Genomic DNA, 19,238 nt, shown 5'->3' on the forward strand with positions numbered 1-19,238 from the left:
ACAGTAGTAGGCCAAAATTACTATGCTACAATAATGCAGGGCACTCAGAGGGAAAGGGAATCATATATATATACATATATATAGTGCTTCCTTAGGGAATAGCACACACAGAAAATAATGGCATCACCTTGAACTTTTGGAATTCCTTTGTCTAGGTAGTTCATGCACTATTTTTCATCCTCACACATTCTAATAATGCAAAAAAAGACAAGTATTTAGAACTATCGGACAGTAAGTCTATACTTTATTAAAATAGGGTTCTCAGAAGTTAATTGACTCCCATTAGTCTTTTCAAGCCTGGAAGGAGCCAGCCTAGAGACCTCTTGGGCAAGGAGGCCGCTAGGACTCAGACTGCCTAATGCCACAGCTGGCTCCTTGCCTCTTCCTCCAACTTAGGACTTGTGCAGGCCCAGGACAGCTGCTTTCAGGAGGACTATTCTCACCTAGGGTCTGTGCTGACTCCACCGCCAGCTTGCTAATGAATGCTGGACTGTGACACAATTACTCAGTATGGGTCAGTCCCTTCTACTGAGCTTACTCATAGCCATTCTGCTCCTGGGGTGGCCTAGGTCTGAATATGTGCAACCCACTCGTGAGAGTAGACTCCTCCAGATCATACCAAATGTACCTGAACCTGCTTTCCTCCTCCCTCCCAGCAATCTTCCATCCCTCACTTGCAAAATGAGTCATCCCACTTGTTTCTCTGCTTTCTGCCACAATACAGGTTTATTTATGTACACTCACAGGTCCTTCCAAAGGTTCAGCTGGCAGGGAGGTGCAAGGAGAATCAAGAAGCCCTTTGCAGAGTATCTGTCATCATTTCTTTCTAACAATATTTATTGCACAGGCCTATAGGCTAAACACTGGGCCTAGTGATAGAAAACAGAGCAAATGAAAATATAAATTTCTCCCTTTCCTTGGCTAAGGACAACTGACTTAGAAGAAATTGAAGGAAAATAAAGAAAAAAACCCTACAATTGGCACATTTAAATATTATAATATTGTTATTGCAAGAACAAAGTGTTATTCAAGTGCTTTATAAATGAAACGCTCCCTTAAAGCTAAATACAATTCAATATAGAGGTTTCAAGGTCCAGGGGAGAGGAGTAATTCTCCTGTGGCAGTGACTTTTGGAGGTACGGGGCTATACCCTGGGTTGTTGAACTTCAGGTCTCATTGCTAACTGATGAACACATAACAGATAACCTCCAAAATCTCTCTTATGCACACCCTGAACACCAAGGAACACCTTGGAAATACTAGTGCAATCTCATTAGTTTTCATTACTAGATAGACACATCAGTCCGCAAGGTTATAATCTACTATATATCATGCACTATAGCCATAATTTATCCAGTGAGATTTAACAGCATAACAAATAGTTTTATATAACTTTAGAACAATGATTATTCTACCTGGAAATATTCTAAATGTACTTCAAAACCTTAGCAAACCAGAGGCTCACTTTTTTCCAGTGACTTTATATGCTCACCATACATTTGCATCACCTCCTCTTATTCAGAAAAATTCTCAAGCAGCTCTATTTTGTCACTGATACCCAGATTTCTACAGATCATGGAAACTATCTTTAGTCCCAGGGTTCAGTGTGTTTTTAAGGTGCAATGAGATGAACATTCTGCACAGAAAAGAAACAAACCTGTTCTTTTCTGAGTATTTACAAGAGTCAAGTTTGGTCTGGATGCCAGGTGGAAGGAAACATTTTTCTTCGTTGCTCCTTCTAAAGAAATCCATCAAGACTGTGTATGAGATAAGCATGGTTTCAGGTTCTGGGTAATATTAGGTCCCACAATGTCCTCACTACAGAATGTAGATCTGAAAATTTTTTAAAGAAAAAAAGGAATTTTAACATGATACCAGGGAAGAAAAAGACATTGGTAGATCCCCTGATGTAATGAGTAATTCTTATTTTCTAACACTTCTGCAAATATAGCATTGGTTTCTTAAATTTTCCTTCTTTAATTGCAAAATTTCAAAGTCTATAAATTTTTACACTACTTGCACATTTCAAATTATGGACTTAAACACCATTTACAAAATGTAAACTATGAAAATGAAAAAGTAATACTTACTTATATCCATATTTCCCAGATATATCTGTCACCATTTCTGCCCCCAACTTATTCTGAGAATGTTCAAACAAATGTTTTTTCCAGATGAACTGAATACTTGTAATGTTTCCAATGTTAACATCTGCATCGATTAATTTTGTGTAAGTCATGCCTGGCTTAAGCTTTCCACTGTAAATAAAAATAAGACTTCTAAGTTTGCACTGGGTATTCACAACGCTGAATGAAAGAAAACACAACTGGGTATGTACTATGGAAGAGACACTTGTATTTGCTAGCAATTGCTTGTAGGAGATTTCTACTTTCCATGTGTATTGATCAGCATCTCAGAATAGCATGGTTCTGAAGTTTGAAAGAAGGGTATAATAAATGGAAAGCTTGGCTAGGTGATTTTTAGAGAATACCTGCAGAGGTGTTATTGTGATTTCTCCATAGTGAAAGGCCTGGTGATGGCTTTGTAGTATCAGAAACCAGATAATACTGACACCAGTAAATCAAGAAACTGTCAATAGTGGACTAAATTTACATAAGGCTTATATATAAACCAGGAGCCTGCTCAACAATTCACAGTGGGGAAATGCCTCCCTTTGATTAACCAGAATGCTTCCATGCCCTTCTGGTACCTTCCTTAACCATATAAAAGGAATTGGATAACCAAACTAGTGATCAGAAGACATTTTGTTCCCCATGGCAATAGAGTAGAGAGAGGTGCTGTCTCTCAAGGCATAAGGTATGCTCCATCTAAGGCAAAGTGAGACCAATGTCATATTTCTTCTTCATCAAACAAAAATTCTCCACTGTGACTTAGATTGGTCATGGCACCCAAACCAACATCTCTGACCTCCATAAGAGCTTCCTGACTTCAATTTCCTATAGCCATTGCTAATATTCTCCTTCTGATGAAACAGTCCCTTTTTTGGTTGTGTTTGTAACACAAATTAAGGTATAGTTAGTAAATGATTAAGTTACAATCCAATCTAAACTTGTCCCCATGTTGCTCCATACTATATCATCTTGCCTTATTTCTTCATAACTTATAGCTATTCTACTGTTAATGTATCATTTGTCTACTCAAACTCCAACATAAGCTCTGTGAAAGAATGACCTGTGTCTGTATCCCCAGCAATTAGAACAGTTCCTGGCACAGTGTAGGGACCTACATATTTGCTAAATGAATGAATGTTGCTATTCCTAGGGTCTGTCTTATTATATTACTAGTAGAATTAATTGATTTAATTACCAGAGGCAACTTTCCTTTTGAGACGGAGTCTGACTCTGTCGCCAGGCTGGAGTGCAATGTCGTGATCTCGGCTTGCTGCAATCTTCACCTCCCAGGTTCAAGCAATTCTCCTGACTCAGCCTCCCAAGTAGCTGAGATTACAAGTGCATGCCACCATACCCAGCTAATTTTTGTATTTTTAGTACAGATGGGATTTCACCATGTTGGCCAGGATGGTCTCTATCTCCTGACCTTGTGATCTGCGCCCTTGGCCTCCCAAAGTGCTAGGATTACAGGTGTGAGCCACTGCACCCAGCCAAGGGTAATTTTTCTGTTATTCCATGAACTGTCTTTACTCAGTGCCCATACAATGCAGCCCTTTATGTCATTAAAAGCCCAATTAGCTAAGATACAACCTATGGTGAAGCTGGATTTTTTTTTTTTTTTTAACACTTAAGGTCAAGGGTTCATGAGCAGGTATATAGGTAAACATGTGTCATGGGGGTCTATTGCACAGATTATTTCATCACCCAGATATTAAGCCTAGTACCCATTAGTTATTTTTTCGGATCCTCTTCCTCCTCCCACCCTCCACCATCTGATAGGTCCCCGAGTGTGTTGTTTCCCTCTATGTGTCCGTGTGTTCTCATCATTTAGCTCCTACTTATAAGTGAGAACATGCAGTATTTGGATTTCTGTTTCGGCATGAGTTTGCTAAGGATAATGGCCTCCAGCTCCATCCACGTCCTTGAAAAGGACATGATCTCATTCTTTTTTATGGCTGCATAGTATTCCATGGTATATAGTCTAGTCTTTATCTAGTCTATCATTGATGGGCATATGGGTTGATTCCACATCTTTGCTATTGTGAACAGTGCCACAATGAACATATGTATGCATGTGTCTTTATAATAGAACAACTTCTATTCCTTTGGGTACATAATCAGTAATGCGATTGCTGGGTCAAATGGTATTTCTGCCTTTAGGTCTTTGAGGCCTTCGACAAAACCTCACCAGCATGTTATTTTTTGACAGTTAATAATATTCATTCTGACTGGTGTGAGATGGTATCTCATCATAGTTTTGATTTGTATTTCTCTAATGATCAGTGATGTTGGGCTTTTTTCATATGCTTGATGGCCATGTGTATGTCTTCTTTTGAAAAGTGTCTGTTGTTCTTTGCCCACTTGGTAATATAGTTGGTTGTGTGTTTTTTGCTTTGTTTTGTTTTGTTTTTTGCCTTGTAAATTTTTTAAAGTTCCTGATAGATGCAGGATATTAGACATTTTGTCAGGTGGATAGGTTGCAAAAATTTTCTCCCATTCTGTAGGTTGTCTATTCACACTGTTGACAGTTTCTTTGGCTATGCAGAAGCTCTTTAGTTTAATTAGATCCCATTTGTTAATTTTTGCTTTTGTTGCAATTGCTTTTGGCATCTTCATTATGAAATCTTTGCCTATGCCTATGTTCTGAGTGCTATTACCTAAATTGTCTTCCAGGTATTTTTGTTTGTTTGTTTGTTTTAGATGCAGTCTCCTTCTGTTGCCAGGCTGGAGTGCAGTGGTGTGATTTCAGCTCACTGCCACCTCCACTTCCTAGGTTCAAGTGCTTCTCCTGCCTAAGCTAGGACTACATGCAAGTGCCACCATGCCCAGCTAATTTTTGTATTTTTAGTAGAGATGGGGTTTCACCATGTTGGCACAATGGTCTGGATCTCCTGACCTCATGATCTGCCTGTCTCAGTCTCCCAAAGTGCTGGGATTACAGGCATGAGCCACTGTGCCCAGCCATCTTCCAGGGTTTTTATAGCTCTGGGTTTTACGTTTAAGCCTTTAATCCATCGTGAGCTAATTCTTGTATATGGTGTAAGCAAGGGGTCCAGTTTCAGTCTTCAGCATATGGCTAGCCAGATATTCCAGCACCATTTATTGAGTAGGGAATTCTTTCCCCATTGCATGTTTTTGTCAGGTTTGCCAAGGATCAGATAGCTGTAGGTATGTAGCCTTATTTCTGGATTCTGCATTCTGTTCCATTGGTCTACATGACTGGTTTTGTAGCAGTACCATGCTGTTTTGGTTACTGTAGCCCTGTAGTGTTGTTTGAAGTTGGGTAGTACGATGCCTCCAGCTTTGTTCTTTTTGACTAGGATTGCCTTGGCTATTCAGGATCTTTTTTTTTTTTTTTTTGGTTCCATATGAATTTTAAAATAATTTTATCTAGCTCTGTAAAGAAACACAATGGTAGTTTAATATAGATAACATTGAATCTATAAATTGCTTTGGGAATTAGATAGCCTATTAGAAATTCAGCAATTTTGCCAGGCACGGTGGCTCATGCCTGTAATACCAGTACTTTGGGAGGCCAAGGTGGGTGGATTACTTGAGGTTAGGAGTTCAAGACCAGCTTGGCAAACATGGTAAAACTCTGTGTCTACTAAAAATACAAAAATTAGCTGGGCATGGTGGTAGGTACCTGTAATTCTAGTTACCCAGGAGGCTGAGATAGGAGAATCACTTGAACCTGGGAGGTGGAGGTTGCAGTGAGCCAAGATCGCGCCACTGCACTCCAGCCTGGGTGACAGAGTGAGATTCCATCTCACAAAAAAAAAAAAAAAGAAAAAAAAAAGAAAAAGAAATTTCACAATTTATATAAACATCTTACTTATCTGTGAGTTGCACAAATAAATATATGCTTATATTTGTATAACATTAAATGGATGGGATTAAAAATATACCTTATATACTATCAACATTTTTCCAGATCTGTCTTTTCATGTTATTGATATTGCCATTTTAAGGATATTGATTCTTCCTATCCATGAGAATGGAAAAACTGGACTTATAAAGGTTGCCTGAAGAATAGAACTAGACCAGCACAGAAATTCAGCTAGCTGACTTCATTTCAAGATGAGAAATCTGTTGTGAACTTTCAATGCTTACTTATTTTTAAAAGAGGATTGGGTAACTATGCAGCAACATCACAAACAGCTTCTTCAGCTATTACTGAAAGAAAAACAGAGATGTGGAAACGCTCTCACAAATCTTAAAAGAGGCAGAAACTGCATATTCATCACCAGCTGCCCCAGGTTAGGTGCTCTGTCCAGGCCACAAATTACACAGCTTTATCCAGTGTCCTATGAGCCTCCAAACCACAGGCACATGATTGTGCTCAACTGCTCTCAGAGGGATGCTTGATGGAGCCATGAAGAACAGGCAGAAACAAAATAGCAGGCAGGAAAAGGTATTTGCAACCAAAGAACAGCATGGGTGAAGTCCGGAAGAAAGGTGAGGGTAGGATCTATTCACTGCTGGGTAGTGCAAACAGTGTAATCTCACTGAACTGAAGGTGGAACAAAGCCAAATGGTGGGAGATATGGCTAGAAGGGTGGGCTGGAGCCTGTGCACCAACCAGGATCCAGATCATCACTCACTGAGCTTCTATTTACAGGCGGTTGCACCAAGGCAAGAAGATGTGCAGAAACTCTGCCAGTGATAAAACTGATGCACCTCTCAACTGACAAAATATCCACAAATCTCTGCTTTTCGTGCCTGTGCCCAGTGTTTGAGGATGATGGAAATCACAGAGATAAAACACCTAATCCATTCATCTGTTTGCAAAAAAGGTTGCATCTAATTAGTATGTATAATGTTAATTCTGACATAAATTACAGAATAAAATAATAGACATGAAATACACAATACAAAAATGCTAAGGCTGAACAAATAAAAGATTAAGAAAATCTCAAATAAAATAAGGCTTTAGCAAAAGATACAAAATGATCTGAGTTATTTTTACCTCTGACTGAATTATTTTTACCTCTTACTATTCCAACACATGTCCTGTATCTGTGGGTAGTACTTAGCTCACTTATTAGAAATCCAGCAATTTATATAAATATCTTATTTGTTACTCACACAAATAAAAATATAAAGCTTATATTTGTATAATATTAAATGAATGGGATTAAAAATATACGTTGAATACTGTTCAATTATTTTACTTGCTAGATCTGTATTTTCATGTTATCACTTCCTAACATTTTCTGTTTCTAGTTGAAACTGTAGAGAAAATACATATTATGATTTCTAATTTATATTTGGAAAACATGAAGTAAAAAGAAAAATCAAAGATAACATGGTAGCCTGTGGAATTACAGAAAAAGAGAAGACTCAACAGTATACTGAGCCAGTCTCACTGAGTGTTACTGAGCCCTCTGCCCTGTGCAAGGAGTCAGCTTCTCACTCTGCTTACCTGGCAACCACGAACTCCCCAGTTTTCCCAATTGTCCCCCTTACATGAAGAAATATAGTCCCTTGAGTGGCTTTACTTCCACTGAGTTTGACAGACAATTTGTGCCTCCAACCTAGATATAAGGAAACAAGAAAGAAAGGAAGAGAAAGGGTTAAAAACACATAAGAAGTATGGCATCCTGGGTCCTTTAATGGAAATAAAATTTTCAGGGTTGTATTTGAATGGTACTGCACATTTTTGTGCAAATATACAACTTTAGTTTCAGTGAATTTGGTGAAAAACTACATTCAAAAATACATATTAAGGGTCACATTTTAATTTTTCAGAACAAATAGTTTAATAATATTTTAAAAACAAAATTCTTTATTTTTCCAGGCATTTTTATGACTTTTAAAAATGGAAGTCCTGTGTCTTCTTTTGTCTATTTCCTTTGTATTGTGTGGCACACATATAGTATGTATACTTTCTATAGCCAAGTTTTTATTTGCCATAGTGTGACCATTAATCCAGAAAAATCTAGAACATCTATTGGGCAAGAAGATGTGTGCTTTTATAAACATTTAGTGGCAAAGTGAGTCATTCCTCTTCTCCTGCAGGGATATGTGTTAAAAATGCCCAGTCCACATAGCTATAGATCAAGATAGTATCTGCCAGTAGGATAATTCCCTTGCAAATGGCCATATGTAACTTTTTACATTTAGAGCTACACAGATCTTTTATTCTGAATTTTAAAATTACTGTATGCTTAATAACAAACTGAAAAATGCAATTCTTCATATGATTATTTGAAAAGAATTGAAATGGGAAAGAAACCTACCAAAGAGAAATTTTAATTCATGAGTTAATCATTGCCAAATAATTCTCTTTCTCTTCTTAGCTCATTCTACTGGAATCTGGCTCTCCCTGCCGTCGTCTCTCCACTGAAACCACCCCAGCCAAGCTCACTAAGGGTTGAATTGTTTCTTCATCCAATGAGCCTCTGTGGGGCCCTGTCTCATTTGACCACAATACAAAGGGAATAAACAAAAGAAGACACAGGACTTCCATTCTTGAAAGTTATAAAAATATTTGGTGTGATGTATGCCTTCTCTCTTCCTCCTCATCTTTCTTTCCTTGGCTCTTTTAATGGTAACCTTTGCTGACCTTCCTTCTCTCTAACCATTCTTTAGTCTCCCTTGCAGGGGCCTCCTTCTCTGCTCTCTTTCCTTCTGTTCTGGCACATTCTTCTCGGGTAATGACATCATCCACTTTCACCACACTGATTACAGTCTGAGTGACTCCCAAATCTCTATCTGTAGACCACATCCATTTCCAGAGGCTGAGATCCATGTCTCTACCTGCCTCACAGGGCAAACTCTCTTCTCAAGCCATAAAGGCAGCTCCAACATAACATGTTAGAAACTAGCCCATCATCTTGCTCCAAACTAGCTTTGCTTCCTGTGTTGTCAAGCTGAGAGAATGGCACAGTGTCCACAGCCAGAACTGTCCTTAACTCCTTGCTTTTCTGCATTTTTAAATCCATTCACCTCGGTTCATTTCACTTCTACCTTCTGACTATCTTTACAACTTCTCTACTTCTATTTATCTTGCCTGAATTGTTGGAACAATTGGCTAACAGGCACCCTGCTTCCATCTTGTGACCTTCTAATCCATGCAGAAACTAAAGTGATTTTTCTAAATAAATGAAAAAAAAAAATCCAGTAATCCTTAATACGCTTCAATGGCTTTCCATTCACCCACAGACAAAATCCAAACTCTCCACGTGTTGCAAGGATGCAAGACCCTTCCTTCACTATCTGACCCAATTTGTCTCTCCCACTTCATCTCCTATCACTGTCCTGCTGGTCGCTACAATACAGGCAGGGGCTTCTTACAGTCTCTGCTCTCTCTTACTTCCAGGACTTTACATAGGTGGTCCCTTCTGCCTAGAATACTCCTCCTTTTCTTCTCCCTCTTACTCATCCTTCAGGAGTCAGCTTAGAAATCTCCTTTCCTCGAAAGACTCCCTGACCTTTATGCTCTTCATGTATCTTGTTTGTTTCCTAAGAGAAAGTTTATTACTCAGGATTGGAACTGAGATTTTACTTGCTGTCTTTCCCACTAGCCTAAACTCAATTAATGACCTCACTGTGTTGTTCTTCACTGAATTCCCAGTCTGGCCTAATGCCCAGTTATTTAGTAGACACTCAGTAAAAACTGTTGAATTTTTAAAGATAAGTATCTTAAAGCATTACAACAAAACTTAGCTACAACACTTACGGGCAAATGGGGAAAGAGACCCCGTGTTTAAAAAATAATATGATCCATTAGTCTTCATATTTTTGAGATGAAATCTATCAGCAAAATGACCCATTGTTGGGCAACCTTCTCTGGGACAAAAGAAGCAATTTCCCTGATGACAGAAAATAAGAGGAGATTACTTAATAATTAGAAATGCGGCCTTTTAATAAACTGGTAATATAATATTAAATAATAATACATCTCCAGAATTTAAATAAAGTACACATATTTTACAAGTGCCTAACAGGCCACCATGTCTGGTTTCAAAAATAAAAGCAACTGAGGGAAAAAGAGAAAGTCCCTATTAGAAAAATGGGCAGACAATATGAATAGACAATCCACAGAAGAGGAAATTCAAATAGTCAATAACTATGTAAAAAAGATGTTCAATCTTATGATTTGTCAGGAATATGTTAATTTTAAAAGGTATAATTTCATATTCAGCAGATTTGCAAACATAAAAGCAATTGGCAATACTGAATACACGTAATAGGGGAATTCCCGTTCGCTTCTAATGGTAAGCTGTATTGCTCTTCACTGCATTCCCAGTCTGGAATATAATTTTTAAAATTTCAAAGATATAATCAGATCAAGTTTTTAAATTTTTAAAAGTTTGCTGTGTACACAAAAGAACAGTCCTTGAGCTGGGAGACTTCAAACTGAAAATGGTAAGAAGCCCCAGCTTACAGCAGTCACAGGATAGTTTATAAAGCATAAAGGCGGAAGTATTTTGACCTTTTTTGTGATTGGCTATTATACATTAACATTCTTCTCTAGTGCAAATAGAGTTATTTATGTTGATTTTTCAATAGCTGATTGGTTTAATTTCCCTGAATCATGTTGACAAGGAGGTAAAGCTCACGTTTTTGTGTTTCATTTATGATTAGTGCTAGTGTTTCTGGGAAATCAGGATGACTTGTTTTTGTCTATGTGGTTTTGGGTGGCCTTGGGTTATATCTAAATTTTGGCCTTCATTTTTTTTTTTTTTTGCAATTGATAGACATTTTAAACAGTGATTTGGTAATGGTAATGTCTAATAAAGAAGGAAATGCATGTATGCTTTGATAATTTCACCTCTGTTGTATGCCACGAAGGAATTCCACTCAAGTACATAAGGAGACATACAAAGGTGGCACAGTTGGTAGACATTGCTTTTAATAACAAAACTGGAAACAATCAAAACTCACATTAGTAGGAGAATGAATCAATAAATTATGGCTGATTCCTATAAAATAAATATATTAAATCTATGTACATGAATGTGAATTTCAGATTTTTTATTTGTAATATTTAATGAAAACAGCAAACCAAGAACATACTTACAACATAATAGCATTTATTTTATGTATATCAAATTCAACTCTGCTTTAGGGGAAGGAATATAAGGCACTTTGCTTCTTTAATTTTATTTGTATGTTTTAAAAATCTAAAGGAAAATAAATGAAATGTGAACATTTAAAAAATCTGGGTAGCAGTGCTTGGGAATTTGCTATTTTAGGCTTTGAATTTTTAATTTAATAAACCACTGGTATTTAGGCTAGGACTATAGTATCATCCTATTTATTTATTTATTTATTTACTTTTTGAGAAGGGGTCTCAATTTTTTGCCCAGGCTGGAGTGCAGTTGTTATTCAGAAGCATGATCATAATGCACTGTAGCCTTGAATTTCCAGGCTTAAGGGATATCCTGCCTCAAGCTTCCAAGTAGCTGGTACTACAGGTGCATGCCACAGCTTGCTCTGACTTACTTTAATTTAATTGCATGACTATTTGGGTATAGTACAATAAAATATGTCAAGGAAATTGATTCATTCTATAGTTTGTAACAAAAATTAGCATCCATGAGGCATGAGCTAGCTTCTAAGGTTCTCCAATTTGGCAAATTAACTCTCTTATCTCCAAATATACAATGACTCCAAGGACCTGCTTCCACTAAGAGTAAATGCCAGGATTCCTTGGGTGCTCAGAGCAGCAGCAGAGGCAGGAAGAAGAGAGAGGTCAGGGAGAAGGAGGATATGTAGGAAATGATAATGTTTGGCTGTCAAGCTTTCTGAGAATGGCAAGAAACTGAGAGGATGGCCTAAACATGTCCACCTGCTAAGCTCTGTAGCAGGAGGGAAATGCTTCTTCCTGTCCCAGCACAGAAGTTATTCACAAAGTGCTATTACTTACCATAAACTTCAGCTGAATAGCCCACATTTTCTACTGTGATAAAACAAGGGATTAGGTTTCTAAAACACAAGAATGAAGATCGTTTCCACTTCCCTCTACAAAATAGATTTTCTTTCTTTTACTCAAGAAAAATCAGATTTTGTATTTTGTCACATATTGATCTATGTGGAATTCCTGTGAGCTATCTATGCCTTAGTTCTGCTCTGTATAAATAATTAAAATTTAATAAAATAATTTTCATGTTCCAAGTAAATAGTAATATGTTTGGTTGTAGCTATTGATTGGTTCAGCCTTCTTAGGGCATCTTTGAATATGACATTTAAAATATATATGCAGAAAAATTTTTGCCCTAGACTTATGCCCGTTACACAGTAGCATCTACTTACTGCATAACAAATGGCCAAAAAAGCAAAATTGTATATAATCTTCAAAAGAGCTGAAACAACCAGAATACAAATAGTTGGTTGAATTATTTCAACCCTCCAGCAATCCCAGCTACTGTTCAGTACTCAGCACAGAAACAATCCATTATTTCCCAAAATGGTAGTTGCATTGTTTTTGCCACCTACTCAAAGCCCTAATGTTTAGCTGGATGACTGTGTTTCAAAAAATTACTTTATAATTAAATTCCAAGTGAAATGATTTACTTACTGCTTTAAAAGATGCGTAGGATCTGCAAGGATAAGCAATAAATGCATCAGGATTAAGAATGCTTTCAGCATAAAAGTGATGACTTCGAGCATGGTTACAATCAAAGAAGGAAGCCACTTCTGTGAAAACAATTGCCAATTAACTGATAATAATTACTGATAACTGGTAGCATGAACCATTTCTTAGACAGAGTAACTGTAAGTGGAAGTCTCTTGAGTTGGGAGGGCCAGACCTTTTGTCTAGGCTTAGACATTGTACAACATTTATCGAAGTTACATGTCATTTTCTTTGTACCAAAGAGTTATGTGACTCAAAAGGGACATTCAAGAGATGGAAATAAACAAAAGCAAATGTGGATGGCTTCGTGCTTTGACACTAATATACTGAGTCACTGAGTCACTTCCTAGTGATAGTGGCAGGAAGCAAACAATTTCTTAGGCAGATAGGGATGGGTCCCCAGTGAAACCTGACCTTCAAGTCCAAAACAAAGTGAAGCCTGAAAACCAAGCTGTCAGTTTCAGGTAAAGTTCCTGACCAGAGTGAGAACTTCTATTCCTGTTTGTCCAGTCTCTCCTGAACAATGTTTTTGGTTCTTTCTGAACAATGTTTTTTAATCAAGCAAATGTTGCTTTTTCCAAGGCTACCTACAGCGCACACCTCCCCCATTCTGAGCCTATAAAAACCCCAGACTCAGCCACAGTTTGGGAACTACCTGCCTTCAGGTAGGGGCTAACCAGTTTGGGTTCCCGTCTCCACCAAGAGCTACTTTGTCACTCAACAAAACTCTTCTCTGCCTTGCTCACTCTTCAGGTATCTGTGTAACCCCATTCTTCCTGGACTTGGGACAAGAACCTGAGATCAACCAAAGAGCAGGTGCCAAAAAAGCTGCTATAACACTGTGGCCCTCCCACACCACATGACAGGAAGTGGAGGTGGGGCTGAGACAGCCCAGGAGCTGAGGGCCGGAGTGGAGCAATGGGACCAAACAATCTAGGACACACTCCTGTTTGATGAACTGTGCAGATGGTAGGAACAAATAAGCTGTAACACAAATGAGCTATAATATTTCCTGGGGGCTCAGACCTCAGGGTTCCCTAAGCCAGAGCTGTAACATGCTGTAACACGCCCTTTGGGGCTCCAAGGTTCCTGGCATCTTGGAGTTTTTGGGCATCACCACATTTCCCTCATCCAGAAGCTGGCGCCCAAGATGGAAGCTGCTTGCAGTATGCCTGGTTCAGCCACAGCCTCGCATGGAACCAGTGCCTGCACTGGCATGAAGACGCTCACCCTACCATAGCAGTGGGCATCCTGGCTCACCCTTGGCAGGCATGAGATCTAGGTCAGCAGAGTGAGCTGAGCACAGACTGCTAGCCTGAGTGGGTGGAGTGACTCTGGTGGTGAGCCCAGCAGGTGCAAGTGAAACTCAAGCAGAGGCACTGCAAGCTGTGGAGGTCTCTGGCTGGCAAAGCAGCATGGAAAAAATCCTGTCACTAGGATCCCTGACACAGTATCCCTGTGTATATAGTATTTCTACCATAGACCAATTAAGACTCTGTCTCTCTGTTTCTGCAAGAATAACAAAACTTCCTCCTATTCAACCACCAGACAGTCAGCAATGTTAATCAGTGCTAAGTTAAAGGTGTAACAGGTGGAGGGTTTTATAAAGAATGCTAAAAATGAGTTACTTTTGTCATTATCAAGCATGACATTATTGCCATCAATAGTTATGATTATTAGAATAATAAGATCTAAATACATCTGCACATTCCAAAATTTTCATAGCATTCTAGTCATTTCTTCTTTCTTTTTTTTTAAATTTTAGAGATGGGGCCTCAATATGTTGTGCCCAAGCTGATCTTGAACTCCTGGCCTCAAGTCTCAAGTGATTCTCCTTTCTCGGCCTCTCAAAGTGCTGGGATTACAGGTGTGAGCTACTGTGCCCAGCCATTTATGTTTTCTTTTATCTTACATAACAATATTTTTACTGAATGGCATGGACTATTCTTTCAAAGACCTACACAGCTTAGCCTATCTTTGAGAAACTAGATTTTGATTTTGGCATATGCAGTATCATTATTCTGTAAAATCACTTCCAACAAATGCCTTTTTCCTAGGTCCTCACCCATTTGTAGTATTATGTAACCACTTCTCTCAACATGGAGACCATGTTTTCATACCCCTGCCCCAATACAGGCTGATCTTCTGACTTGCTTTGCCTAGTAGCAAAGAACCAAGATCAGTTCTGTGGAGAAACTGACATTGGTTAAGTTCTAAGGCCTTAAGACACCTTTCGGCATCCACTCTTACTATGTTGGAACTCAGTTGCCATATTATAAAATCCAGGCTACCTGGTTGGGGAGAGAGGTCCTAAAGCGTGATAGACCACCTAACTGAGGAGAACAAGTCCCAGGGTTCCAGACATGGAGGGTCATCTCAGATCTCCACATCCAGCTTAGCCCAGCTCAGACCCCAATTGGATGCAGTCACTTAAATTACTCCAGCCAACACCACACAAAACAGAGTCTCAACAGAACTCTGCCTGAATTCTGACCCTGAGAATGCTGAGCCATAAAATAATTGTTCTTGTAATTGTTCACTGTGGTTTGTTACGTAATAGAGAACTGAGACAGTATAATTTCAGAAACAATGTAATATTGTCAGCATAGATTAATAATTGGCATCATCTTTTTTTATTAAGCAAAGACTTCTCTTACATTAGGTCTCTGTATATAGATTTATATTCACAATTAATTGTGATTTAGACAAGATGGTTCATTAGAATATGGCAAACTATTAATTTTAAAAGTAATGGTTTCTTAGTAACAAATTTAATGTAAAACAGAATATCTTGAAGTCTTAAAACCCATCCAAAGATTTAGCGTGAATGATAAATGTTCTTTTAATCCAATAAAGTTGTGGAAAATCTTAAAATATCTCAAAATGACACTTTATGATAAATGTATGTTTTAGTTGAATTAATCTTTTATAGAATTTCATATGATCTGTGTATAACAATTTTGTAAAGAAGTCTTCTGATCTACAGTTTATCCTAATAGAAAGGATTCACAGTCATAATATAGAAAATAATGAGGAAAATAAATTTTATAACATGCCTTTTTTGGATGAATTTTGCTTATCTGAACTAGGTGAAATTGGCTTTAATTCTTATTTGTGCATTTGTAAATTAGCCAGTTGTGTGGGTTTTTTTTTTAAATGTAGTCATTACAAATATATATTTCTGATCAAATTTACTCTTTAAGAGCAAATATTAAAGCTTTGTAATTTATTTCTAGTGAAGTAGATACCTGAGTTACACTCAATACTATGATCCATGTATCTTTCCTCTACAATAGTCAAATGAAAGAGCAAATAATTTCAACCCCTTGATATCTTGACTACATGGGATTGAGATGTGAGATATGCAGAATCATCCAGGTATCCATTATCCATCATAGATATATATATTATTACGTATTATTATATATTATGGGTAATATATTTCATTATTTACATGATGAAATGTAGAGATAGGGAAGAACAAAATTCCCAAATAATAACATTTTGGTGCCTTACAACTAAATGCCATACAGATATTATAATTATTATTATTGGAAACTACTATAAAAAGTTACATAGTACTTGTTTAATTTGTGATTACAGCATCCAGAGTGATGCTTTTACAAGTGACTCAAACCATGTTTCTTCTCTGCTCAAAACCCACTCATGGCTCCTATCTCACTTGAGTAAAAGCTGAAGTCTTTTCCACAATCCATAAAGTCCTGTGTATCGCCCTCTGCCTGGTTCCATCTCCAACCTTATGCCCTACTTCTCTCCTTTTACCAAGTTTCAGCCACAACAGGCTCCTCGCTGTCATGAACCTGCCAGGCTGGCTCCTGTTTTGAGCCCTTACACTTGCTCTTCCCTGTTGGCCTGGAATGCCTCCTGGTGTCTATAAGAATCCCCCCTCTCTGCCCAGTGTCTATAAGACTTACTCCGGTATCTATAAGGCTAACTCCTTTAGGTCATCCCTTCGGTAAGGACTCCCTCACCACCCTATCAACAATTTTCTTCTTTTATTTTTACCTTCACTGTCACCAACACATCATATTTCCCTTCCATGCTTTATTTTGTCTCCTTAGCTCTTATGCTATTTATTGGTTTCCTAACAAGTTAGAAAATTAACTCCATCAAGGAGGGATTTCTGTCTTTTGCATTCATTTCCATATTTGCTCTTCCTAGAATAATGCCTAGGAACAGCAAATATAGAAATGAATGCAAAATACTCAATACATATTAGTTGAGTGAATAATGTACCTTCCATTTATATTGAGTGACTCCAATATGCTACACATTGTATAAGATAACAGGGATACAAAGTTAACTAAGACACAGTACCTGATCTTGCCAATCATAACTGTTGGGAGAGCTTCTTATATGCAACTGTGTTTTGGGAGAAAATATATTTTATATGTCTATTGTACACAGAAGTATGTGGACCCCATCTAAGGAGAGAGCTCAGTGAATATATATCAGTAGCACTCATATTTTAGAAAGTATTTACCTTTTTTTTTTGAGATGGAGTCTCTCTCTGTTGCCCAGGCTAGAGTGCAATGGAGCGATATCAGCTCACTGCAACCTCTGCCTCCTGGGTTCAAGTGATTCTTCCACCTCAGCCTCCTGAGTAGCTGGGACTACAGGTGCATACTACCAAGCCTGGCAAATTTTTGTATTTTTGGTAGAGACAGGCTTTCGCCATATTGGCCAGGCTGGTCTTGAACTTCTGACCTCATGATCCACCCACCTTGTCTTCCCAAAGTATTTACCTTTTTTATAAGCATTGAAGTTAAGTTTAAGTAAAGGTGTAATTAAGTCTTCACATCCTGGCATGTGCTTCCCTCCATTTGGGTAAAAGTCAAGATGACCACAAGCATCAATGGTTCCAACACCTGAAATAAATAAAAACAGGGTAAATTCCTCTAAAAAATCTCCTCTATGCTTCAATGAAGCTTCTGATTCTGTTAAAAACTTACCAAGCTCAAAGAAGATGCGAGCAGCATTTGTGTGAATAACATCAACAAAGTTGGCATCTGAGGGGTCTAGCCTGACTTCCTTTGGAGTGTTGTGGAAAAACGGCCCAGCTGGGTCCAACCCTAGAGAAAGCACAATGTGTATGAAACCAAGACATGTTCTATGGAAGTGCACATTCATACTGTTTGTGACTTTGGAGCTAGATGGTGAAAGCAAAGTGTCCTTTCCTATATTATTTCTATCAGTCAAATATCACTCAGGAAAGAGTACAGATACATAACCTAAATATATAAATACAGGATCTCTATATATTGCAATGTCAGGTCTCTACAGATAAGCAACGCTATGTTGAGACAATGCCAAAACAGCTAACAAACTAAAAAAATCACAGTGGCTATTCTAGGGTCTGGATAGGGAATACCATATATACAATAAGGTTATGAATTACAAAGGATCTTAAAAAGCAACATCTGTAGGCAAAAAATATATATTAAATTAAATTAAAAACACAACCACTCTTCAATATGTAAAGATGAATCTACAAAGCAACAGAGTTAAAATAACAGAATCTTTGTCCTCAGCTAAGGCTCATTTAGTTCTACTTTTTATTAATAGTAATACAAATGAATATTGGCCCCACTCTCTTCTAGCTTGTAGGGTTTCTGCTGAGAGATCTGCTGTGAGTCTGATAGGCTTCCCTTTATGGGTAACTTGACCTTTCTCTCTGGCTGCCCTCAGTATTTTCTCCTTCATTTCAACCCTGGTGAATCTGGCGATTATGTGCCTTGAGGTTGGTCTTCTTGAGGAATATCTTTGTGGTGTTCTCTATATTACCTGGAGTTGAATATTGTCCTGCCTTGCTAGATTGGGAAAGTTTTCCTAACTAATACCCTGAAGCGTATTTTCCAGCTTGGATTGATTCTCTTCGTCACATTCAGGTACACCTATTAAACGTAGATTAGGTCTTTTCACATAGTCCCATATTTCTTGGAGACTTTGCTCGTTTCTTTTTATTCTTTTTTCTCTAATCTTGTCTTCTCGTTTTATTTCATTAAGTTGGTCTTCGACTTCTGATATCTTTTCAACATCCTTAAAGAAAAGAACTTTCAACCCAGAATTTTACATCCAGCCAAACTAAGCTTCATAAGCAAAGGAAAAATAAAACCTTTTGTGAGCAAGCAAGCACTCAGAGATTTCATCACCACCAGGCCTGCTTTACAAGAGCTTCTGAAAGAACCACTACACATAGAAAGGAACAACCAGTATCAGCCTTTCTAAAAAATACCAAAAAGTAAAGAGCATCAACATAATCAAGAATTTACAGCAACTAACAGGCAAAACAGTCAGCTAACATTAAATGGCAGTATTAAACTCACATATATTATTATTAATTCTAAATTTAAATAGACTAAATCCCCCAATCCAAAGACACAGACAGGCAAAAAAAGCCAAAACCCATCGGTATGCTGCATCCAGACCCATCTCACATGCAAGGATACACAAAGACTCAAAACAAAGGGATGGAGAAAGATTTACCAACCAAATGGAGA

The 19,238-nt window shown here is 37.9% G+C and overlaps 1 protein-coding gene across 2 annotated transcripts in view; it reads right to left on the bottom strand.

Annotated features, from left to right (window-relative positions):
* Window positions 1–985: 985 nt before the first annotated feature.
* Window positions 986–19,238, bottom strand: part of PNLIPRP3 (pancreatic lipase related protein 3) — a 49,827-nt gene continuing 31,574 nt past the window's right edge. The window contains exons 6-12 of one of the 2 annotated variants that reach the window (XM_017543803.2): window positions 17,691–17,810; window positions 17,484–17,606; window positions 12,661–12,779; window positions 9,817–9,949; window positions 7,558–7,669; window positions 2,091–2,258; window positions 986–1,833 (exon numbers count right to left, since the gene is read on the bottom strand). In XM_017543803.2, the coding sequence (XP_017399292.1) occupies window positions 1,752–1,833; window positions 2,091–2,258; window positions 7,558–7,669; window positions 9,817–9,949; window positions 12,661–12,779; window positions 17,484–17,606; window positions 17,691–17,810 (857 nt within the window). In that variant the 3' untranslated portion in view covers window positions 986–1,751. Of the gene's footprint in view, window positions 1,834–2,090; window positions 2,259–7,291; window positions 7,365–7,557; window positions 7,670–9,816; window positions 9,950–12,660; window positions 12,780–17,483; window positions 17,607–17,690; window positions 17,811–19,238 lie in introns of those variants that run through there. The other variant, XM_037743966.1, reaches the window with a different exon arrangement.

Source organism: Cebus imitator, unplaced genomic scaffold (assembly GCF_001604975.1).
Source record: "Cebus imitator isolate Cc_AM_T3 unplaced genomic scaffold, Cebus_imitator-1.0 Scaffold161, whole genome shotgun sequence".
Taxonomy (NCBI): Eukaryota; Metazoa; Chordata; class Mammalia; order Primates; family Cebidae; genus Cebus; species Cebus imitator.